This window comes from Oncorhynchus mykiss, chromosome 13 (genome assembly GCF_013265735.2).
Source record: "Oncorhynchus mykiss isolate Arlee chromosome 13, USDA_OmykA_1.1, whole genome shotgun sequence".
Classification (NCBI taxonomy): domain Eukaryota; kingdom Metazoa; phylum Chordata; class Actinopteri; order Salmoniformes; family Salmonidae; genus Oncorhynchus; species Oncorhynchus mykiss.
Window position 1 is genome coordinate 63,838,051 of NC_048577.1, and position 25,844 is coordinate 63,863,894.

Genomic DNA, 25,844 nt, shown 5'->3' on the forward strand with positions numbered 1-25,844 from the left:
CAGGACGTTCTGAGGCTCAGCCATAGAGTTAGAAAGAGGACTCATCTTAGTATCTGTGGTAGAAGCCCTCAATGGCAATGTCCATGCAGAAAACGGGCTACATACAGTACATCTATCTAGTCTAACTCTATGGGCCCAGCTCTAAATGTGTTGCTTATTGGTTTCCTAGCCCAGGGAAGTGCTGCTGTTGGTTGGGTTGCTGTTACTGCTACAGTGTGACAGGAAAAGTGCTGCTGCTGTTTAAACAGGTTGCTGTTACTGCTTCAGTGTCTGAACAGGAAAATTGCTGCTGTTGGGTTGGTTGTGTGACTATGACATAGTGGGCCAATGCCTTTGCCCTTGATAGCAAGACTAATTAGCCCTAGTTTTTTTTTATCCTGATGATACCACTGGTTATATGGTTATCTTAGCCTCAGTTACAACTCATGTTAGTCAACACTGGCAAGGATTTCATAAATTCCTAGATTAAGGACCAGAGCACAGGAGGTTGGTGGCACCTTAATTGGGGAGGACGGGCTCGTGGTAATGGCTGGAGCAGAATACCTGGAATGGTATCAAACACATGGTTTCAGCCATTATTCCAGCTGTTCCTCCCTCAGCAGCCTCCTGTGGACCAGAGGTAACCTAGATTACTGACCAGAGGTAACCTAGATTACTGACCAGAGGTAACCTAGATTACTGACCAGAGGTAACCTAGATTACTGACCAGAGGTAACCCTCCTATATACTCCAAGTTATCCCCCTTTGTTATCTCAAAGCTGGGCTCTTTAACTCAAGGAAACATCACCCGGCTAGCCATCCTTTCCCTCTCCTCCTCCATGTCAGTACAGGATACCCACAGAGGCGGAGCTGCATGTAGGTTTGGAAGACGTTCCGGCTGCTGGATGAATAACACACTGTAAAGAGCTCATCTCTTCAGCAGTTGTCAGATCTATATTATGGAAGTGGAGACGGTCAAGATAAGAGTGCCGTGTTTGTAACGTGTGTGTAGTGAGTATCAGCATATGTCCGTTTGTGTATGTTGTGTGTGTGAGACAGTCAGTTTTTCACGCCGGTGGCTCCGTTCTTCTCTCCATTGGCACCTGGCAGGGTGTAAGGCAAGGCGGGACCCTTTTTACTGGGCAGGGTCAAGGGCTGGCGGATGTTCAATCGGTCTTTCTCTGCCTCTGCATCTTCATCATAGCGGTCATCATCTTCTTCCGCCTCGCTCTGGCGGGGGGAGGAGTGGCGCGACAGAGACGGAGATGGGGGCACAGAGGCCGGTCTAGGGTAACGGAAACCTTGGGCCTGAAAAGAAAGGTTGGTGGGTTTTAGAGGGTACGACACAGACAACACACCATGGCTGTGTTTAGACAGGCAGACACATTCTGATGTGTAGTTCACCAATTGATCTTTTGACCAATCACGTCAGATGTATTTCAGATCTGATTGGCCAAAATACCAATTAGTTAAAAAAGATCAGAATTGGGCTGCCTGTCTAAACACAGCCAGAGTAGCATAGCAGTATGTTGAATCTGACACTTTCTCATAAGATTAACTAATCCAGATTTATATCTTATTTCACATATGAAATAAACCAGGGGTGTCCAACTCAAACCCGTCAGGGTCGTGTCTGCTTTCTTTTGTTAGTTCCTTTCAAATTGTATCCAATGAGGACAGAGACAACCAGGTGAGGGGAGTGCCTAATTAATATGACCTTAATTGATAAAGTACAAGGGATGAAGGAAAACTTGCAAACTTCTAAAACCCTGTTATAACCCTCAGCCCTCCAGGTAATTGTGTAAACACCCCTGTTATAACCCTCAGCCCTCCAGGTAATTGAGTAAACACCCCTGTTATAACCCTCAGCCCTCCAGGTAATTGTGTAGACACCCCTGTTATAACCCTCAGCCCTCCAGGTAATTGAGTAGACACCCCTGTTATAACCCTCAGCCCTCCAGGTAATTGAGTAAACACCCCTGTTATAACCCTCAGCCCTCCAGGTAATTGTGTAGACACCCCTGTTATAACCCTCAGCCCTCCAGGTAATTGTGTAGACACCCCTGTTATAACCCTCAGCCCTCCAGGTAATTGAGTAAACACCCCTGTTATAACCCTCAGCCCTCCAGGTAATTGTGTAGACACCCCTGTTATAACCCTCAGCCCTCCAGGTAATTGAGTAGACACCCCTGTTATAACCCTCAGCCCTCCAGGTAATTGAGTAAACACCCCTGTTATAACCCTCAACCCTCCAGGTAATTGTGTAGACACCCCTGTTATAACCCTCAGCCCTCCAGGTAATTGAGTAAACACCCCTGTTATAACCCCCAGCCCTCCAGGTAATTGAGTAAACACCTCTGTTATAACCCCCAGCCCTCCAGGTAATTGAGTAAACACCCCTGTTATAACCCTCAGCTCTCCAGGTAATTGGTAAACAGGTAAACAAGAAGAGTCCAACTACAAAGGTCCACTACAGCAGATTCCTACTGAGTGAATAAGAACACATGCTTTACTCATCTCCCCCGGGCACCATTAGGTACTAGGTGGTTTCCAACGGTGTAGAATTATTAAGTACCCATTGTTACCCAAAAGGAGGAAACAGCATCTCCTCTCCAGACAGACAGACTTACAGTGTCAGAGTCATGAGGTTGGTAGAAGTAGGTATCTGGGAAGGCTTTAGCCAGGGCCATGTGACGAGCTGATATGTAATACTGAAGGAGAGAGGAGAGAGGAGAGATGATAGTTATTAGTAGAACGGTTGACATTTCTTCTCTTGGTAAAGGTGAAAGTTCTCACCCTGCCCAGGTATCTCCAGTCCAGAAGGTCACTCAGGCGCTCGGTGCGGTTCCGCTGGATGATCCTGGCGCGCCGGCTCTGCTGACAGAACTGGAACAGGTACGACGTGAGCTGGTTACATGACTCATCAACCCCTCTGTACCGTCGATCAAGGATGTAGATTCCTGAGGTAGAGGACAACAGCATTAGTCAAATCTACTGGAGATCAGTTGGTAGAGAATGGCGTTTGTAATGCCAAAGGTTGTGGGTTCAATTCCCACTGGAACCACCCCATACGTACAACGTAACATGAATGACTGTCTCTTTGGATAAAAGCCTCATCTAAACGACATATTATACAGGGACCATTACTTCTCTAAATGTAGAATGTTTAATCAGCCCCTTGGACGACACTTAACAACCTTGACTTGGACACATTCTGAACACACCGTATGCTGAGGGATCAGCTATGTGTTCCTCCATGAAGCAGCCAAACCCAGAGAGGTTGGTAGAGATTGAGGGGATCCCCATGACTGTACACTCAGCTGAGAAAGAGAGAGATTGAAGTAAATATACTTGTATTTGCCATACAGCCAATGTACAAGACAACCATATCTCCATGGTTCATAGTATCTGTAAGAGTCTACCTGGTGGTTCATAGGTTCTATAAGAGTCTACCTGGTGGTTCATAGTATCTATAAGAGTCTACCTGGTGGTTCATAGTATCTATAAGAGTCTACCTGGTGGTTCATAGGTTCTATAAGAGTCTACCTGGTGGTTCATAGTATCTATAAGAGTCTACCTGGTGGTTCATAGTATCTATAAGAGTCTACCTGGTGGTTCATAGTATCTATAAGAGTCTACCTGGTGGTTCATAGTATCTATAAGAGTCTACCTGGTGGTTCATAGTATCTATAAGAGTCTACCTGGTGGTTCATAGTATCTATAAGAGTCTACCTGGTGGTTCATAGTATCTATAAGAGTCTACCTGGTGGTTCATAGTATCTATAAGAGTCTACCTGGTGTATATCCCCACGGTTCATAGTAAGAGGGGAACACTCCAAGATGGCAGCCTCTTACAAACTCTTCATAATCCATCGGCAGGAGGGGAGAGGTGGAGGACAGGAACTCTGGGTGGAAGATCACCTAAAAGGATGATGGGGAAACACAAATGAAGCAGGGGATGAGGACAGAGTTGACCAGATGAAAGAGATGCACTTCCACCATATTATTTACACCAGTTTTACAAGTCTTCCAATCAGTGCAGAAGAAGGGGAAGAGAGGAATTATTTTGAAGCAGTTGAACCCATTTGACCCCCAGCTCTGCAGCGGGCTGAGCAATGGTTTCTAGCCCAGACTGGCCTGTGCATCAGTAGTAGGATAGTGTTATAGGAATGACATTTGTGTGACTGGAGGGACCAGAGCAGAGCACAGTGTGACGGCTATGTATTTGTAAAGTGTCAGTATAGCCCACATGCCATCTCACTAGCAAATGAGGACAATGGCAATGAGCCGTGTTTTTATCCTGGAGGATTGTTGCCATAGGCTATGTAACGTTGTCTCCGGCTGGAGCTGCCTAATACGTTTAATTATCTAATGACTTAAATGAATCAATCAATCTACCTTGACGCGGTCGGCAGAGCTGTTGAACAGGCCGATGCGGCGAATGCAAGTGAGGATGGGGTCGTTGCTGTCCTCCAGCATGTTGTGGGTACAGATGGGAGGCTGGCACTGCCTCTGGGTGGCAAAGATGGCACGCTTCATCATGGTGAAGTCGTCCTTACTCAGCATCTTGGACACGTCCGGCAACTGCCCACTAATGCAGCACAAAGGTAGATTTTACTAAGGGTGTAGAATACAAACCAGCACAAAGGTAGATTTTACTAAGGGTGTAAAATACAAACCAGCACAAAGGTAGATTTTACTAAGGGTGTAAAATACAAACCAGCACAAAGGTAGATTTTACTAAGGGTGTAAAATACAAACCAGCACAAAGGTAGATTTTACTAAGGGTGTAAAATACAAACCAGCACAAAGGTAGATTTTACTAAGGGTGTAGAATACAAACCAGCACAAAGGTAGATTTTACTAAGGGTGTAAAATACAAACCAGCACAAAGGTAGATTTTACTAAGGGTGTAAAATACAAACCAGCACAAAGGTAGATTTTACTAAGGGTGTAAAATACAAACCAGCACAAAAGCTCTGATGAATCAGCATGAATCAAGCATGAATCAAATGTGTGTGGGCTTCCCTTCTCTTTAACTAACACAAAGTAATTCATACAAACTGTCGTCTATAAGCTCTCTTACAGTAATAATGGTTTACAGGACAGTGATTCATATGGGTTTACAGGACAGTGATTCACATGGATTTACAGGACAGTGATTCACATGGGTTTACAGGACAGTGATTCATATGGGTTTACAGGACAGTGATTCATATGGGTTTACAGGACAGTGATTCATATGGGTTTACAGGACAGTGATTCATATGGGTTTACAGGACAGTGATTCACTCCTAGCTGTCCCTAGTCCACCTGGCCATGCTGCTGCTCCAGTTTCAACTGTTCTGCCTGCGGCTATAGAACGCTGACCTGTTCACCGGATGTGCTACCTGTCCCAGACCTGCTGTTTTCAACTCTCTAGAGACAGCAGGAGCGGTAGAGAGACTCAATGATCGGCTATGAAAAGCCAACTGACATTTACTCCTGAGGTGCTGACTTGTTGCACCCTCGACAACTACTGTGATTATTATTATTTGACCATGCTGGTCATCTATGAACATATTGGCCATGTTCTGTTATAATCTCCACCCGGCACAGCCAGAAGAGGACTGGCCACCCCACATAGCCTGGTTCCTCTCTAGGTTTCTTCCTAGGTTTTGGCCTTTCTAGGGAGTTTTTCCTAGCCACCGTGCTTCTACACCTGCATTGGTTGCTATTTGGGATTTTAGGCTGGGTTTCTGTACAGCACTTTGAGATATCAGCTGATGTACGAAGGGCTATATAAATAAATTTGACATGGGTTTGCAGGGCAGTGATTCATATGGGTTTACAGGGCAGTGATTCATATGGGTTTACAGGACAGTGATTCATATGGGTTTACAGGGCAGTGATTCATATGGGTTTACAGGACAGTGATTCATATGGGTTTACAGGACAGTGATTCATATGGGTTTACAGGACAGTGATTCATATGGGTTTACAGGACAGTGATTCATATGGGTTTACAGGACAGTGATTCATATGGGTTTACAGGACAGTGATTCATATGGGTTTACAGGACAGTGATTCATATGGGTTTACAGGACAGTGATTCATATGGGTTTACAGGACAGTGATTCATATGGGTTTACAGAACAGTGATTCATATGGGTTTAAAGGACAGTGAATCATATGGGTTTACAGGACAGTGATTGATATGGGTTTACAGGACAGTGATTGATATGGGTTTACAGGACAGTGATTCATAGAGGTCCACTTACACCAGCAGTGATTCATATAGTTTCTTTCCGAAGCGTTCCTTCACTGTTTGAGCGGTATCCCTGCCATGAGGATGTCAAAACAAAGTCCAGTTATTAGTCACTAGAAATACATACGTTTTATTATTTTCTCACATGCCAGTGTCTCCCTCTGTGGCAGGAAACAGCCATGGTGGCGTTGTCATTACCAGAGCTGCTTCCTGACTGCTTGGCCTTTCAGCGTCTCCACGTTGAAGTTGTTGGTCCGCGCAGGCATGATGAAGAACGCAACGACAGTCACGTCGCTGTGGTTGACCTGGGGGAGAGAGAGGAGGCAGGGAGGGAGTAAATAGCTGCAAGATTCTTGAATACATCCAACTAACCGACAGACAGGTAGACAATGGGTGTGTACACTCACACAGACACCCGGTCCATTCAGAAGGTATTCAGATCCCTTGACTTTTTACGTTACAGCCTTATTCTAAAATGGATTTTATTTAAACACAATAACCCATAATGACAAAGTGAAAACAGGTTTTTAGAAATGTTTGCAAATCTATAAAAAAATACCTTATTTGAGAATAAACAGAAATACCTTATTTACATAAGTATTCAGACCCTTTGCTATGAGACTCGTAATTGAGCTCAGGTGCATCCTGTTTCCATTAATCATCCTTGAGATGTTTCTATAACTTGATTGGAGTCCACCCGTGGTAAATTCAATTGATTGGACCTGATTTGGAAAGGCACACCTGTCTATAAGCCCACAGTTTACAGTGCATGTCAGAGCAAAAACCAAGCCATGAGGTCAAAGGAATTGTTTGTAGAGCTCTGAGACAGGATTCTCTGGTCTGATGAAACCAAGATTGAACTCTTTGGCCTGAATGCAAAATGTCACGTCTGGAGGAAACCTGCCACCATCCCTACAGTGAAGAATGGTGGTGGCATCATGCTGTGGGGATGTTTTTCAGGGGCAGAGACTGGGAGACTAGTCAGGAACGAGGGAAAGATTAATGGAGCAAAGTACAGAGAGATCCTTGATGAAAACCTGCTCCAGAGCACTAAGGACGTCAGACTGGGGCAAAGATTCAACTTCCAACAGGACAACGACCCTAAACACACAGCCAAGTCAATGCAGGAGTGGCTTTGGGACAAGTCTCTGAATGTCCTTGAGTGGCCCAGGCAGAGCCCGGACCTGAACCAAATCAAACATCTCTGGAGAGACCTGAAAATAGCTGTGCAGCTACGCTCCCCATCCAACCTGACAAGAGTTTGAGAGGATCTCCAGAGAAGAATGGAAGAAATTCCCCAAATACAAGTGTGCCAAGCTTGTAGCGTCACACCCAAGAAGACTCGAGGCTGTAATCGCTGCAAAAGATGCTTCATAAAAGTACTGAGTAAAGTGTCTGAAGACTTATGTCAATTCGATATAATATTTTGTTGTTGTAGTAATACATTTGCAAAAATGTCTAAAAACCTGTTTTTGATTTGTCATTATGGGGTATCGTGTGTAGATTAATGAGGGATTTTTTTCCAAATCAATTTTAGAATAAGGCAGTAACCTAACAAAATGTGGAAAAAGTTGAGGGGTCTGAATAATTTCGGAACGCACACACATTTTCTGATACACGTGTACACACACACACACACACACACACACAGTGCCGGACACGCACACACACAGCTTACTCTCAGTAGATAGTTGAGTCTGGCCAAAGCCTCCAAGAAGATATCAGCTCCTTTGTTGCTGAACTCATACCTCCCAGCGATGAACAGGAACAGACACTTGTCCAGGTTGAAGTCCAGGTGCCTGGCGGGTGGGACAACAACAACCATTCAAGATGAGACCATCACCTGACCACATGTCCAGACCAGGGTTGGGGTCAATTTCATTTCAATTCAGTCAATTCCAAAAGTAAACCGACATTCCATTTGCTTCTCTATGAGAATTGATATTGGAATTCAGGTTATTTCCTGAATTGAAATGGAACGGACCCCAACCCTCATCCAACCACATTCATTCATTCCCTTGTTCTCCATAATCAAGATTTATAGCATTAAAATGAAGGTTGGGGTATGTATAATTTGATAACGAGATTGAGAATCTCAGCAAACTAAAGAAAAATACCACAAACTATATTTTGACATTTGTTTAATTAGTCCACTGTTGATACAGTCTCAAAATGTCAGCAATCAAGTTTTTTTTGGTGTTGTTCCCCTTTAATTCAGGTGAGCACCAGCCAGACAGTTGTGTTTGGCTAACTGTGTTTCTGTAGTCACTTGTGATGCAGTTTTCAAAACAATGGCCACTGGATTGGTGCAAATCATAATGATTCTGCCAGGTAGTTAATAGGCTACTTTGTATCGACCTTTTAAGTGTCTTTCCATTTACCCCAAAACGGTTAGACACTCATTAGCACCGCTAACGGCTAAGCCCACAGCAGGGCTTGACATTCTGGTAAATGTGCTAGACACACTGGGCCAGTGCCAACTGAAAGCTACTGGCCCGAAGAAAAAAATACAAGATCTGACAGCAGGTGATTTTATATTTAATTTGTGGGCTGAGTAAGTCGCCTTACAGGGTTCATACAGACATCGGAAAGTCAAATTCAAGGACTTTAAATTACTTTTTTAAACACTTAATTGTAGGCAAATTTTGAAGGAGCTACATTTTATGTCATTGTTGTAATAGCCTATAGAAGAAGAAAAATCCCCCCCCGTTTCCACTATGAATAATGCATTCTGTTTTTAATAGGCCTAACCAATAGTATTATGCATTGACAAAACTTTTACATTCTAAAATGTCACAATATTGTGGACATTGCCTGACTAAATAGACAGCATGCTCCTGACACAAACACAACAACGTGTCTGTACATGTGGTAGCTAGTCGGTCTCACCAAAATAAATAAGTGAACCAACTAATCGAGTCAGTTAAGAACAAATTCTTATTTACAACACCGGCCAAACTACCTTTGTATAGAAAACCAAGTTGAAGCAAACATAATAACCGCATAGGGTTTTACCGCAACAGGCTTCAATTGAAACAGCGGGAAACAAACGAAAGCACCTGAATCTCATAAAAACTGATCAGAAATTCAATCACGTAATAATTCTATTGGAGCAGTAGAAGTTGTAAATCGGCTACCATAACCAATGACTTCAACAACCAAATAGTGGAGAAGAAATATCTGATTTTCATGGTAGGCTATTCCATGACTGATTTTGTGCATCGCCAATATTTAAACAAGAACGTTTTACCTGGGTTGCATACCCATTCTGGCCTTAGCATTTACTGCTAGATATAACTTGTAACATCTTTCCTACTGCTTTCCTCAACACAACAACCAGCTGTTTCAGAGCTGCGCGTTCTTTCTGCGCATCAGATCATCTATAGGCCGTGTGCAGAGCGAGTGATAAATAACCGACATAACGAACGAAAAGCTTTGGGAATCCATTTTTTTAAATAAATTATATAGCCTAGATTAAAAATAGCATTATTAAAATGTGTTTTCCACTGGCCAGGGGGCCACTGATGGAGGGTTTCTAAACCTCCCCTGTATGTCAAGTCCTGACACACACAGACAGGGGCATTCCCGTGACGATGTTGCCTCTTCAGAAACTTGATTTATTTTTGGTCAGTTGCACATTACTGTTTGAATAAATCATGATAAAAAAAGATATGTAACTGGCACCCTTGCGACCAAAACATGTGTCGCACTGTTATGGCCACAGTATCAAACCCTGAAAATGATAGTGTCAATAAGGTTCAAGCAACAGGCTGTTTCTATGGTTGTCTATTAATATGATAGGTAACACTCCCATCACTGGGAAAAAAACAGGTTAAATTAACATTGTTTCCACATCATTTAAACAAAACAAATGTGATAATGTTGAATCAACAACAAAAATAAACATAAGGGAATTTCTTATTTTTTTCCACCCAACTTTGAACCTAAATCCAATGTGATGGTGATCATGTTTTGTTGAATTTACATTAGTTGACAACTCAACATAATGACAATCAAAAATAGACATTGAAATGACATCTGTGCCCAGTGGGTCAGCAGTATGTATATATAGTATATTTGTGTTTGGGTGGTGACCCCACTGACCCATAGAAGTGACCTCTGATGAACTCCTGGATACGGTTCTTGCTCTGGGCGTGCAGGTTCTGGAACTCATGCATGGCAGAGAACTTCTTCACGTTCAGCCCGTTAGGGGTGATTATGTCTGTGGGGTGGCGGGGGAGAAGGAGAGAGGGAGAACAGGAAAGGGAGAGAGAGAGAGAGAACAGGAGACGGAGAGGTAGAGATAACAAGAGAAGAGAGGTAGAGAAAGAACAGGAGATGAGGGGTAGAGATAACAAGAGAGAGGAGAGGTAGAGATAACAGAAGAGGTTAGCCAGACAGTCAACTAAGAACAAACAAAGAGGTTAAAAGGTTTAAAAAAAAAGAGACTTGACAGGAATTCCTGTGACAGACATGCACACACACACCTGGTTTCCTCTTGAGCAGGTGCTCTGCCTCAACGGCTGTGATCTGAGAGACGGTGGTGAAGACATGAGCGCAGCGTGCCGCTGTCCGCTCCAGACAATACCGATGGTAGATCTGTCTATCCCCCGCCTCCTTATCCACGTTGAACTGAGACAGAGAGGACAATTCCAAATCGTCAATTCCACTCACCAAGACCTACTATGAGCTAAAGTTTATTGAATAAGTAACATGAAAAAAAAAAGTATTCTCAATTATTTTTGATCATAAAACAAAGCCTATCTGATCTAGAGTAGTGGCTGTGGTGGCTGTGGTGGCTGTGGTGGCTGTGGTGGCTGTGGTGGCTGTGGTGGCTGTGGTGGCTGTGGTGGCTGTGGTGAAGAGGCTGGGAGACACTGACCCACAACATTCAGCAGTTGTGGGTCAAGTAAATAGCACATCAACTAAGTGTTTCACTGTTTTAGTGGAGCAATCCAGGGTCGATGAAACAGGACAGACTAGATGCTAAAAACCAACATGCTAAAAATGCTAAGGTCCTGCCCGCCCCACCTTCCACACACTTGCGTAACTCTGGAAGCATCAGATTGGTATCATCAGTCTGGTAACAGTTCTCCACTAACTCTAGAAGCATCAGATTGGTATCATCTGGTAACAGTTCTCCCCTAACTCTAGAAGCATCAGATTGGTATCATCTGGTAACAGTTCTCCCCTAACTCTAGAAGCATCAGATTGGTATCATCTGGTAACAGTTCTCCACTAACTCTAGAAGCATCAGATTGGTATCATCAGTCTGGTAACAGTTCTCCACTAACTCTAGAAGCATCAGATTGGTATCAGTATGGTAACAGTTCTCCACTAACTCTAGAAGCATCAGCTTGGTATCATCTGGTAACAGTTCCCTTTCAGATCTACACTAGTGAATACTAAGTAGGGGACTAGGGGTTGATTTAAGATCAGGGCAAAAGATACTAGCTAGGGTGATACAACTGACCTTCAAACAACCTAGAATGACCCACAACGCTTACTGTGAGGTCAGTTACCTGTGAATGATGGTGAAGATGCACAAAGACAGAGCAATCAGAACAAAGTAAACATGACATCCCAACCCTGACCAACACACACCACAGATCATGACATCACCACATGTGTACACACAAACACACAGATACACTCACATCGGCGAGGTTGTTGTAGAAGTCCACGCTGCCGGCACACAGGTAGCGTCCCAGCAGGGTGGCGTGGGTGGTGAAGATGGTTGCCACGGGCAACTGTCTTTGTCTACACAGCGCCAAGCCCAGGCCTGCCAGCCACTCATGGAAATGGGCCAGGATATGGGGAGGCTCCTCACACTGCGCTGCATACTGGAAGAAGACAATGTGGGGTTAATATAATGGGCCAGCATACTGGAGGAAGACAATGTGGGGTTAATATAATGGGCCAGCATTCTGGAGGAAGACAATGTGGGGTTAATATAATGGGCCAGCATTCTGGAGGAAGACAATGTGGGGTTAATATAATGGGCCAGCATACTGGAGGAAGACAATGTGGGGTTAATATAATGGGCCAGCATACTGGAGGAAGACAATGTGGGGTTAATATAATGGGCCAGCATACTGGAGTAAGACAATGTGGGGTTAATGGGCCAGCATTCTGGAGGAAGACAATGTGGGGTTAATATAATAGCCAGCATACTGGAGGAAGACAATGTGGGGTTAATATAATGGGCCAGCATTCTGGAGGAAGACAATGTGGGGTTAATACGGAACCTTATACGGAATACTGTTACTAATGAATTGTAAACTTGAACTGACACAAGCCATTATTAATCTGGCTAGAACAGTGGTCGCCAACCGGTCGATCGCGATCTTCAAAACATTCCTAGTCGATGAAATACTTCTGTAGAAAAGCCAACGAACGATAAAGTATTGCACTCCTTTTTTAGATCGTGTTGAGCTGTTGCTGGTAGGTGCACTTGATTCAAAAGTCCTGCGCACCGGGTAAGCAAAGTGTTCCCATGAGACAAACTCTGCATACCCGGCAAATCTGTGACAAAATCAAGTGCACCTACTACGCTGCCCAATCGGAAAGCTCAAATCACCGTGAATCACTTTTAAAACCAATGACAACCGAGACTGTCAACAAATACAGCAAAGAGCTGCTGTTTTTATGAGTGTTTAAGTTTCTATTCAGCTCTGTCACTATTAGAAAACGCACATCTCCGTACTTCCACTCAGGCTGCAGCTGTAATGAATGAGTAGCCAAGTATCAACAGCCCTGCCTTTTATTATTATTAGCAGCTCGTCCTGTCCATTTTAATGTTATGGAATATTTCACTTTCTCTGGTCACAGGAACATCATGAATTTGTTTATGAGGCAGATGCGGTGCGACCGAGTTTCGCCATCAGGTGGAAGACGGTGTCCCCTCTCTCTGGTCAGTCTCACCGGAGGAAAGGAAGGAGAGAGCAGAGATCGTGAGAGGTGGTTGGGAAAAATAGTTTTGAACGGTCATCTAACCCAGAATTCCAAGTCGGAAACTCTGGCATCTTTCTAGAGCTCCGACTTTTCGACCTGAAGATCATTGACGTGGTGATTTGGCCTCGTTGACCATCAGCTGCAGGTACCATCAGTCCAGTAAAATAAAAAAGCCTCGTTGACCATCAGCTGCAGGTACCATCAGTCCAGTAAAATAAAAAAGCCTTGTTGACCATCAGATGCAGGTACCATCAGTCCAGTAAAATAAAAAAGCCTCGTTGACCATCAGCTGCAGGTACCATCAGTCCGGTAAAATAAAAAAGCCTTGTTGACCATCAGCTGCAGGTACCATCAGTCCAGTAAAATAAAAAAGCCTCGTTGACCATCAGCTGCAGGTACCATCAGTCCGGTAAAATAAAAAAGCCTCGTTGACCATCAGCTGCAGGTACCATCAGTCCAGTAAAATAAAAAAGCCTCGTTGACCATCAGATGCAGGTACCATCAGTCCAGTAAAATAAAAAAGCCTCGTTGACCATCAGCTGCAGGTACCATCAGTCCAGTAAAATAAAAAAGCCTCGTTGACCATCAGCTGCAGGTACCATCAGTCCAGTAAAATAAAAAAGCCTCGTTGACCATCAGCTGCAGGTACCATCAGTCCAGTAAAATAAAAAAGCCTCGTTGACCATCAGCTGCAGGTACCATCAGTCCAGTAAAATAAAAAAGCCTCGTTGACCATCAGCTGCAGGTACCATCAGTCCAGTAAAATAAAAAAGACAATTATTTAAATTCATGCTTCACAGTGACTCACAACTGCTAAATCAACTGATCTATTTTGTTATCAAAGCTCGAGTTTTGAAATATGGTCTGATTAACAATATTGGCAGGCCAATCATATAGCCAGTATTCTGTGATAATGTATAAGGCCTACTGCCCAAACCTCATTCCTACAAAACTGTTTGTGTGAGGTTAATGTAAAAAATAAATCTGAGCAGTAGATCTCAGCTTGCTTTTTGACTGCGAAAGTGATCTTGACTCAGAAAAGGTTGGCGACTACTGGGCTAGAACCACCTACTTATAACAGTGAGCAGTATGTAGGCCATGCCCCCCTTATCCCCATTCAACCCATTATCCCTGACCCTCTGTGGCAGCAACCCACCTCTCCTAGTAACTCATTATCCCTGACCCTCCCTGACAGCAACCTACCTCTCCTAGTAACCCATTATCCCTGACCCTCCCTGACAGCAACCCACCTCTCCTAGTAACCCATTATCCCTGACCCTCCCTGGCAGCAACCCACCTCTCCTAGTAACCCATTATCCCTGACAGCAACCCACCTCTCCTAGTAACCCATTATCCCTGACCCTCCCTGGCAGAAACCCACCTCTCCTAGTAACCCATTATCCCTGACAGCAACCCACCTCTCCTAGTAACCCATTATCCCTGACCCTCCCTGACAGCAACCCACCTCTCCTAGTAACCCATTATCCCTGACAGCAACCCACCTCTCCTAGTAACTCATTATCCCTGACCCTCTCTGGCAGCAACCCACCTCTCCTAGTAACCCATTATCCCTGACCCTCCCTGACAGCAACCCACCTCTCCTAGTAACCCATTATCCCTGACCCTCCCTGGCAGCAACCCACCTCTCCTAGTAACTCATTATCCCTGACCCTCCCTGGCAGCAACCCACCTCTCCTAGTAACTCATTATCCCTGACCCTCCCTGGCAGCAACCCACCTCTCCTAGTAACTCATTATCCCTGACCCTCCCTGGCAGCAACCCACCTCTCCTAGTAACTCATTATCCCTGACCCTCCCTGGCAGCAACCCACCTCTCCTAGTAACCAGGCGGTCAAGAAGCCAAAGAGGACGGCGTCGTTGGCCTCGCGGTCGAACCAGGGCACCCCGATAGAGAAGTTGTCCCACAACTCTTTTTTCCACTTATCCAGGTTCCACGCAGTAAACGCCACATCTATCAGCACCACGTATGGACTGCCCTCAATCAGCCAACGACCAAAGTACACCTGGAGTGAAGGGAGAGGGAGAGAGAGAGAAAGGGTGAGAAAGAGACTGGGGTCAGTGTTTTTAAAGTAGCTTGCTAGACAGGCAGGTGCTGTTAGCCATAGTGTTGCAACACAACTAGCATATTTTCAATGTGGTCACAGTCTGGACATAGAGTGTTTGACATGTATATGTTTATTTGTTGTGGCCCAGTACAGATAATTAAAAAGCCATTTCTTGTTGTTTATACCATAAAGAACTGGGAGCTTACACAATGATTTACACAAATGTTCCACAACTTCCAGTCCTGAAGTGAGGACGATTACGGCACAGTATCGCTCTCATCCAATCAAATGATCTGACCTCACTACACAGGGCTTTCCCATGGTGCACTGCACTGCTATGACAATGCACACCTAGAATGCCAAGGAGTGACTCAGTATGGCACACACACTTACACATATTAACTACACATGCACACTACACACATGATACAGACTGCCTACCAGAAATAGACAGCAGTGTGTGTGACACTGATACAGCCTTTAACCTTTTAACAGAAATACCAGAGATTAGAACGACAGGGACAGAGTGAAGGATAGAGTGAAATAAATACAGAGAGAAGGAGGGACACTGTGTGTGTGTGTGTGTGTGTGTGTGGGGACGTGTGTACGTGTTCAACTATACTTGTGGGGACCAGAAGTAAACAAATGTATTTTTGACAAACTGGGGCCATTTTGTTAGTCCCCACAAGGTCAAATACTATTTCTAGGCGGTTTAGGGTTAAGGTTAGAATTAGTGCTCGGGTTAGAATTAAGTTTAGGGTTTGGAACTAGGGTTAGGTTAGGTTTGTGGGTTAAGGTTAGGGTTAGGAACTAGGGTTAGGTTAGGTTTGTGGGTTAAGGTTAGGGTTAGGAACTAGGGTTAGGTTAGGTTTGTGGGTTAAGGTTAGGGTTAGGAACTAGGGTTAGGGTAAGGGAAAATATGATTTTGAATGGAACTGACTTGTGTGTCCCCACAAGGTTAGTTATACAAGACTGTGTGTGTGTGTGTCCTGGGGAAAGGCCAATGACATGGACCAGTGTTAGGTGGGGTCTTGGGGTGCACAGGGGCTTCTGAGGCAAGGTTGACATCATGAAGTAACTGATCAAACCTTTTTAAAAACTGAAGGACACTGCTTAGAAATGCCTAAAATGGAATAATACTGCTTTTAACCTCATCATAATCCCCCAAAAAACTTCAATTGCAAGGACGTGAATAAGTTATGTACTGCTAATGTTTTTTTCTATTGTTGTCAACGTCACGATCGAGAACCAATGGTAATTCAGGAAGCTGCACACACACAGGCTAGTTGAGGTACCAATTCTAATTAGAAACTTCACACTGGGTTCTAAAAAGCACATTTTAGTCTCATGTATTTATGCTCCTTTGTTGCTAATGTTACATGCAGCTCCTTTAAAGCGACAATCTGCAGTTTGGTAAAAAGCTGAGGGGTGGGGCTGGGGAAATGTAACCACTGTCAAACTCAGACAGAGCTATGGACTGACCATCCATGATATCACACTGATAGTTTTAACCATGTTTGATTTATATGGTGTTTGTTTATGTTTACAAACATTGGAGTAAATCAAGCGTATATTTTGGGTGGTGGTGGGGTACGACAGTTAAACTAAGCTCATGAGGCATTTAAATAAGTTATATTCTTAAAGAATCAAAAATGGATGAAGCAACTGCAGATTTCCCCTTTAAGTACTTTAACAGTGCCAGCAAACTGGTGTGGGTCTCTGTGCGGGTCTCTGTGCGGGTCTCTGTGCGGGTCTGTACCTTACATCCACTGGAATTCATCTTGTCTATGGCTCTCTTAAGGGCAGGGTTGGTGGGCTCAATCAGCTCCACCTGGGTACGGACGTTACTCTCCACGTACGGACCAACCAGGAAATAGTTTTCTCCCCATTCCTCTGCCGTCAGACGGGCTTTGGTCTGGATCACTGTGTAAATCCCACCAACTGCACAGAGGCACGAACCAAGAGTTATTACTAATATACTGTCGTTACACACAGAACCAAGAGTTATTACTAATATACTGTCGTTACACACAGAACCAAGAGTTATTACTAATATACTGTCGTTACACACAGAACCAAGAGTTAGTACTAATATACTGTCGTTACACACAGAACCAAGAGTTATTACTAATATACTGTCGTTACACACAGAACCAAGAGTTATTACTAATATACTGTCGTCACACACAGAACCAAGAGTTATTACTAATATACTGTCATTACACACAGAACCAAGAGTTAGTACTAATATACTGTCATTACACACAGAACCAAGAGTTATTACTAATATACTGTCATTACACACAGAACCAAGAGTTAGTACTAATATACTGTCATTACACACAGAACCAAGAGTTATTACACACAGAACCAAGAGTAATTACTAATATACTGTCATTACACACAGAACCAAGAGTTATTACTAATATACTGTCATTACACACAGAACCAAGAGTTATTACACACAGAACCAAGAGTTAGTACTAATATACTGTCATTACACACAGAACCAAGAGTTATTACTAATATACTGTCATTACACACAGAACCAAGAGTTTTTACTAATATACTGTCGTTACACACAGAACCAAGAGTTATTACACACAGAACCCAGAGTTAGTACTAATATACTGTCATTACACACAGAACCAAGAGTTATTACTAATATACTGTCATTACACACAGAACCAAGAGTTATTACACACAGAACCAAGAGTTATTACTAATATACTGTCATTACACACAGAACCAAGAGTTAGTACTAATATACTGTCATTACACACAGAACCAAGAGTTTTTACTAATATACTGTCGTTACACACAGAACCAAGAGTTATTACACACAGAACCCAGAGTTAGTACTAATATACTGTCATTACACACAGAACCAAGAGTTTTTACTAATATACTGTCGTTACACACAGAACCAAGAGTTATTACACACAGAACCCAGAGTTAGTACTAATATACTGTCATTACACACAGAACCAAGAGTTAGTACTAATATACTGTCATTACACACAGAACCAAGAGTTATTACTAATATACTGTCATTACACACAGAACCAAGAGTTTTTACTAATATACTGTCGTTACACACAGAACCAAGAGTTATTACACACAGAACCCAGAGTTAGTACTAATATACTGTCATTACACACAGAACCAAGAGTTATTACTAATATACTGTCATTACACACAGAACCAAGAGTTATTACACACAGAACCCAGAGTTAGTACTAATATACTGTCGTTACACACAGAACCAAGAGTTATTACACACAGAACCCAGAGTTAGTACTAATATACTGTCATTACACACAGAACCAAGAGTTATTACTAATATACTGTCATTACACACAGAACCAAGAGTTATTACACACAGAACCCAGAGTTAGTACTAATATACTGTCATTACACACAGAACCAAGAGTTATTACACACAGAACCAAGAGTTATTACTAATATACTGTCATTACACACAGAACCAAGAGTTATTACTAATATACTGTCGTCACACACAGAACCAAGAGTTATTATTACACACAGAACCAAGAGTTATTACACACAGAACCAAGAGTTATTACACACAGAACCAAGAGTTATTACACACAGAACCAAGAGTTATTACTAATATACTGTCGTTACACACAGAACCAAGAGTTATTACACACAGAACCAAGAGTTAGTACTAATATACTGTCATTACACACAGAACCAAGAGTTATTACTAATATACTGTCATTACACACAGAACCAAGAGTTAGTACTAATATACTGTCGTTACACACAGAACCAAGAGTTATTACTAATATACTGTCATTACACACAGAACCAAGAGTTATTACACACAGAACCAAGAGTTAGTACTAATATACTGTCATTACACACAGAACCAAGAGTTATTACTAATATACTGTCATTACACACAGAACCAAGAGTTTTTACTAATATACTGTCATTACACACAGAACCAAGAGTTAGTACTAATATACTGTCATTACACACAGAACCAAGAGTTTTTACTAATATACTGTCGTTACACACAGAACCAAGAGTTATTACACACAGAACCCAGAGTTAGTACTAATATACTGTCATTACACACAGAACCAAGAGTTTTTACTAATATACTGTCGTTACACACAGAACCAAGAGTTATTACTAATATACTGTCATTACACACAGAACCAAGAGTTTTTACTAATATACTGTCGTTACACACAGAACCAAGAGTTATTACTAATATACTGTCATTACACACAGAACCAAGAGTTTTTACTAATATACTGTCGTTACACACAGAACCAAGAGTTATTACACACAGAACCCAGAGTTAGTACTAATATACTGTCATTACACACAGAACCAAGAGTTATTACTAATATACTGTCATTACACACAGAACCAAGAGTTATTACACACAGAACCCAGAGTTAGTACTAATATACTGTCGTTACACACAGAACCAAGAGTTATTACACACAGAACCCAGAGTTAGTACTAATATACTGTCATTACACACAGAACCAAGAGTTATTACTAATATACTGTCATTACACACAGAACCAAGAGTTATTACACACAGAACCCAGAGTTAGTACTAATATACTGTCATTACACACAGAACCAAGAGTTATTACACACAGAACCAAGAGTTATTACTAATATACTGTCATTACACACAGAACCAAGAGTTATTACTAATATACTGTTGTCACACACAGAACCAAGAGTTATTATTACACACAGAACCAAGAGTTATTACACACAGAACCAAGAGTTATTACACACAGAACCAAGAGTTATTACACACAGAACCAAGAGTTATTACTAATATACTGTCGTTACACACAGAACCAAGAGTTATTACACACAGAACCAAGAGTTAGTACTAATATACTGTCATTACACACAGAACCAAGAGTTATTACTAATATACTGTCATTACACACAGAACCAAGAGTTAGTACTAATATACTGTCGTTACACACAGAACCAAGAGTTATTACTAATATACTGTCATTACACACAGAACCAAGAGTTATTACACACAGAACCAAGAGTTAGTACTAATATACTGTCATTACACACAGAACCAAGAGTTATTACTAATATACTGTCATTACACACAGAACCAAGAGTTTTTACTAATATACTGTCATTACACACAGAACCAAGAGTTATTACTAATATACTGTCATTACACACAGAACCAAGAGTTAGTACTAATATACTGTCATTACACACAGAACCAAGAGTTATTACTAATATACTGTCATTACACACAGAACCAAGAGTTAGTACTAATATACTGTCATTACACACAGAACCAAGAGTTATTACACACAGAACCAAGAGTTATTACTAATATACTGTCATTACACACAGAACCAAGAGTTAATACTAATATACTGTCGTTACACACAGAACCAAGAGTTATTACTAATATACTGTCATTACACACAGAACCAAGAGTTATTACACACAGAACCAAGAGTTAGTACTAATATACTGTCATTACACACAGAACCAAGAGTTATTACTAATATACTGTCGTTACACACAGAACCAAGAGTTATTACACACAGAACCAAGAGTTATTACTAATATACTGTCATTACACACAGAACCAAGAGTTATTATTACACACAGAACCCAGAGTTATTACTAATATACTGTCATCACACACACAGTGATACCTTTGTTGGCCACCTCCCACGCGATCTCGAAGAGGACAGCGTCCTCCAGGTCAAACTCCTCATCCCACTCCTCCAACCCCGACAGGGAGGTGATGGACAGGCTGCGAGCCAGAGGCATGCTGGGAAAGAACAACAACACACATGGTTTAGACATGTCATGAGACACACACATTGTTTTTGGAAGGAAGGATATATTCAGCTGGCAGAGCTAAAATAGCTGAAGATGTAGTTAGACATGGGGGTCATCATTGAGGTGGAAAATAAATGGGGCTAGGTGTAGAGTCAGTGAGGTTAAGGGGTGAGGTTGAAAAGTTACCATTGGTTAGGATTAGAGTCAGTGAGGTTAAGGGGTGAGGTTGAAAAGTTACTTTAACCCTTAACCTCACTGACTCTAATCCTAACCAATGGTAACTTTTCAACCTCACCCCTTAACCTCACTGACTCTACACCTAGCCCCATTTATTTTCCACCTCAATGATGACTAGGCAAGTCAGTTAAGAACAAATTCTTATTTTCAATGACGGCCTAGGAACAGTGGGTTAACTGCCGGTTACTAGTCCAACACTCTAACCACTAGGCCACCTGTCTCTAACCACTAGGCCACCTGTCTCTAACCACTAGGCCACCTGTCTCTAACCACTAGGCCACCTGTCTCTAACCACTAGGCCACCTGTCTCTAACCACTAGGCCACCTGTCTCTAACCACTAGGCCACCTGTCTCTAACCACTAGGCCACCTGTCTCTAACCACTAGGCCACCTGTCTCTAACCACTAGGCCACCTGTCTCTAACCACTAGGCCACCTGTCTCTAGCCACTAGGCCACCTGTCTCTAACCACTAGGCCACCTGTCGCTAACCACTAGGCCACATGTCTCTAACCACTAGGCCACATGTCTCTAACCACTAGGCTACATGTCTCTAACCACTAGGCTACATGTCTCTAACCACTAGGCTACATGTCTCTAACCACTAGGCTACCTGGCGCCCAGATTGCTAAGACCATTGAGAGAGTAGATGGTTACAACTACCTCAGTACACTCAGCTTAGAGAACTGGGACGTCGTGGTCTAAAAATGTCAGTCAAAAATGATTTATATTTTATTTCACTTGGTCCCCACACCCCCTCAATGGTAATTTAGTCTGCTGCTCTCCCTATGGCCCCCCCCCCGACAGTCTTTACTCTGCCTCCACCCCCTCAATGGTAATTTAGTCTGCTGCTCTCCCTATGGTCCCCCCCCCCGACAGTCTTTACTCTGCCTCCACCCCCTCAATGGTAATTTAGTCTGCTGCTCTCCCTATGGTCCCCCCCCACAGTCTTTACTCTGCCTCCACCCCCTCAATGGTAATTTAGTCTGCTGCTCTCCCTATGCCCCCCCCCCCCGACAGTCTTTACTCTGCCTCCACCCCCTCAATGATAATTTAGTCTGCTGCTCTCCCTATGGTCCCCCCCCCCTGACAGTCTTTACTCTGCCTCCACCCCCTCAATGGTCATTTAGTCTGCTGCTCTCCCTATGGTCCCCCCCCTCGACAGTCTTTACTCTGCCTCCACCCCCTCAATGGTAATTTAGTCTGCTGCTCAAACCCCCCCCCCCCCCCCCCCGACAGTCTTTACTCTGCCTCCACCCCCTCAATGGTAATTTAGTCTGCTGCTCTCCCTATGGTCCCCCCCCCCTGACAGTCTTTACTCTGCCTCCACCCCCTCAATGGTCATTTAGTCTGCTGCTCTCCCTATGGTCCCCCCCCTCGACAGTCTTTACTCTGCCTCCACCCCCTCAATGGTAATTTAGTCTGCTGCTCTCCCTATGGTCCCCCCCCCCTGACAGTCTTTACTCTGCCTCCACCCCCTCAATGGTCATTTAGTCTGCTGCTCTCCCTATGGTCCCCCCCCTCGACAGTCTTTACTCTGCCTCCACCCCCTCAATGGTAATTTAGTCTGCTGCTCTCCCTATGGCCCCCCCCCCCCGACAGTCTTTACTCTGCCTCCACCCCCTCAATGGTAATTTAGTCTGCTGCTCTCCCCATGCCCCCCCTCCCCCCCCCCCCCCCCTGCCTCCACCCCAATGGACATGTATTTATTCATCACTGCTACAGTTATTACTGTGTTCCTATCTATGCTGCTATAGTCTATGTGGCGGGGGATATATATATCACACACACACAGTACACACACACACACCTCTCTCTCGTGGGACTTTTTCCGCATTGCTTGCTCTTTGGGGATTTTAGGCTGGGTATCTGTAGAAGTATTTGTGTCAGCCGCTGATGTCAAAAGGGATTTATTAAATACATTTGATTGACTGAGTCACTGGTCTACTTTGCAAACTGAGAAGGCTGGATAAAAATGACGTCAGAATGGGAGAGTTGGTTTATGTTCAAATTAGATTTGTTGAGACCAGGATATCGGTTGGAGAGCAGCTGGGCAGCTGAGTGTTTGGCAATCTCCTTCACAGCCCAAATAACTGCCAGACTGGCACACACCTTCAGTCTTTAAAAAGCCAATGAGAAGAGGCTGTTCCAACTAGCTCCTCTGTGTCTTATGGGGTTCTAGGAGTGTGCGTGAGAATGAGAGAGACAGTATGCAGTGTTGTGTGTGTGCATATGGGTGTGTGAGAGAGAATGTGATTTGTGTGGTGTGTGTGTGAGTGCGTGAGTGTGATCTGTTTGTGTGTGTGAGAGAGAGTGAAATATTTGTGGAAGTACAGTCATCAACTGTAATGTAAAGTAGTGGAAGACAAGAGGGGGAAGGTAGAAGAGGTGGGGGGAGGGAGAGGAAGAGAGAGAAGGTAGAAGAGGTGAAGGGAGGGAGAGGAAGAGAGAGGGAAGGTAGAAGAGGTGAAGGGAGGGAGAGGACGAGGAAGAGAGGGAAGGTAGAAGAGGTGGAGGGAGGGAGAGGACAAGGAAGAGAGGGAAGGTAGAAGAGGTGGAGGGAGGGAGAGGACAAGGAAGAGAGGGAAGGTAGAAGAGGTGGAGGGAGGGAGAGGACGAGGAAGAGGACGAGGAAGAGAGGGAAGGTAGAAGAGGTGGAGGGAGGGAGAGGACAAGGAAGAGAGGGAAGGTAGAAGAGGTGGAGGGAGGGAGAGGACAAGGAAGAGAGGGAAGGTAGAAGAGGTGGAGGGAGGGAGAGGACGAGGAAGAGAGAGGGAAGGGAGAAGAGATGGAGGGAGGAAGAGGACGAGGAAGAGGGGGGTAAAGGTAGAAGAGGTGGAGGGAGGACAAGGAAGAGGGCTAAGGTAGAAGAGGTGAAGGGAGGGAGAGGATGAGAGAGGTGCAGGTGGGCTCTGAGTAGAGCCTAGGACCAGGAAGTTACTACACTATTTTAGTGACATGTTCTGACCAGACAATCCTGTCATGCCAGAAAAATACTGAATGTGACACACACCCCTTAGCTTCTGTGAAATAGCTTGGACAACAAACGATGCTGGTGACACACAGCACCATGATGAAATATTGCAGGGTGATTTACGACACTAGTTGCAGCAACCCAAGTCTGGTTGACTGTTGGCATGCTGTGGCTCGGGCAAAACCAACTCCCATGGTTTCAGACTGTTGTTGGAAATGTAGAGACATTTCATATAGAGCAGGTCATAATACTGTAGTGTAACACACTTGTGATGATCGAGAGAATGTTCTCCACCTTTTTTCTCTCTCACACATTTGATGAATGATAAAGCTGTAAAAGACAGATGAGACCCACTCAGCCAGGGCAGGGTAATATATATCATACATGATAGCCTATGTCACACTGACCATGTCTGAGGCTACTTTCTCTTCCTGACTATGAATGAAGTCCATTATACATCCTAAAGAAGCCTGTAGGGCTGCCTGGGAACAGGTTGATGGCTACTAGTACTGTCCGAGGCCTCCTCTTCGCTCGTGCCGCTCAGTCACACCTCCAACACAGACACTCCAGCAGCGAACAACACACTATCATTTATAAATATGAAACACCGCTTTGTTACTAATAATGATAACAATGTAACGTGTTTACTGTCATCCGCTACATTGCAACGACACACTGTATCAGGAAAGACTGCTTGCCCAGCCAGAACACAGTGTGACTATGACAGCAAACACATCGCGATGCAGACGACGCTCTCCTAACCTCGGCAATAATACGTCCTCATAGGCTATACGTTCCAGAAAACATGGAATTATCATCAACCCCACTGAAGTGGTGAAGGTTACTTACCCTAAACCGGTGTCGTACCAAGTTCGGTAAAGCAAGCTATGGCAGCGTTATCATCTGTTTCAATCAATCAACAAAAAAACTTGAGATAGCAGAGGGGGCGGAAGCCTCATGCGAATGCTGGAGATTCACATTGGTTTAATACACAGTATGTCATGTTGATGGACAAAATGAAATAACGTCTGTGTGCGGATTACTGCACGTAAGGGGGCGGGGTTGTATCGGCTAAAGTACCGCCCCTTTCACATTATTCATGAGATGGCGTTCTTGACCCCTTGATTTCTATGGGGTACAGGCCCCGCCCATGGGAAATGGGTCGTTTTCACAAACCAAAATGGACAATTGGTTTACTGAGTTCACTAACACGGACTCTGGTTGGTGGACTTTGTTGTCAATCGAAGGAGAGGGAATCGTGAGCAACGTGAGCAACTGGTCTGTCTTTTTTTATTTTTCAAAGAGGAGAGAAAAGGGCAAGCAAGTTATTTATAATGTTCGTTGAGTGTCAGATTGGAGTATAGCGTAAAGTACAACCGACAACGTGACTACAGAATGACATTTGACCATGCAGCAAGCCCCGCTCTCAGTTCTTATATGCTGTGAAACCTTACCGAACTTATAGTTTTTCCTCTTTCATGTCTCTCTCTCCACACACACACACACACGTCATTGCCCACATGGGGCATGTGCCCCCTCAGATTTGCAGGTAAAGAAA

General features: G+C 43.7%; 1 protein-coding gene across 2 annotated transcripts; it reads right to left on the reverse strand.

Moving 5' to 3' along the window:
• Positions 1 to 343: 343 nt before the first annotated feature.
• On the reverse strand, positions 344 to 25,292 carry LOC110487454 (glycogen [starch] synthase, muscle). 2 transcript variants are annotated; one of them, XR_005035638.1, is made up of 17 exons: positions 25,136 to 25,292; positions 20,948 to 21,066; positions 17,005 to 17,186; positions 15,012 to 15,203; positions 11,884 to 12,069; positions 10,714 to 10,858; positions 10,331 to 10,448; positions 7,905 to 8,025; positions 6,425 to 6,531; positions 6,240 to 6,299; positions 4,378 to 4,570; positions 3,774 to 3,900; positions 3,204 to 3,299; positions 2,776 to 2,939; positions 2,610 to 2,690; positions 717 to 1,287; positions 344 to 670 (listed from the first exon to the last, which is right to left on the reverse strand). XR_005035638.1 is itself a non-coding variant. In XM_036941897.1 (16 exons), exons 2-16 carry the CDS (start codon positions 21,063 to 21,065, stop codon positions 1,039 to 1,041), a joined length of 2,139 nt encoding a protein of 712 aa, XP_036797792.1. In that variant the 5' UTR covers position 21,066; positions 25,136 to 25,292; the 3' UTR covers positions 344 to 1,038. The 2 variants fall into 2 exon arrangements, 1 of the variants encoding a protein (XP_036797792.1); XM_036941897.1 differs by having other exon boundaries at positions 344 to 1,287.
• Positions 25,293 to 25,844: the final 552 nt, after the last annotated feature.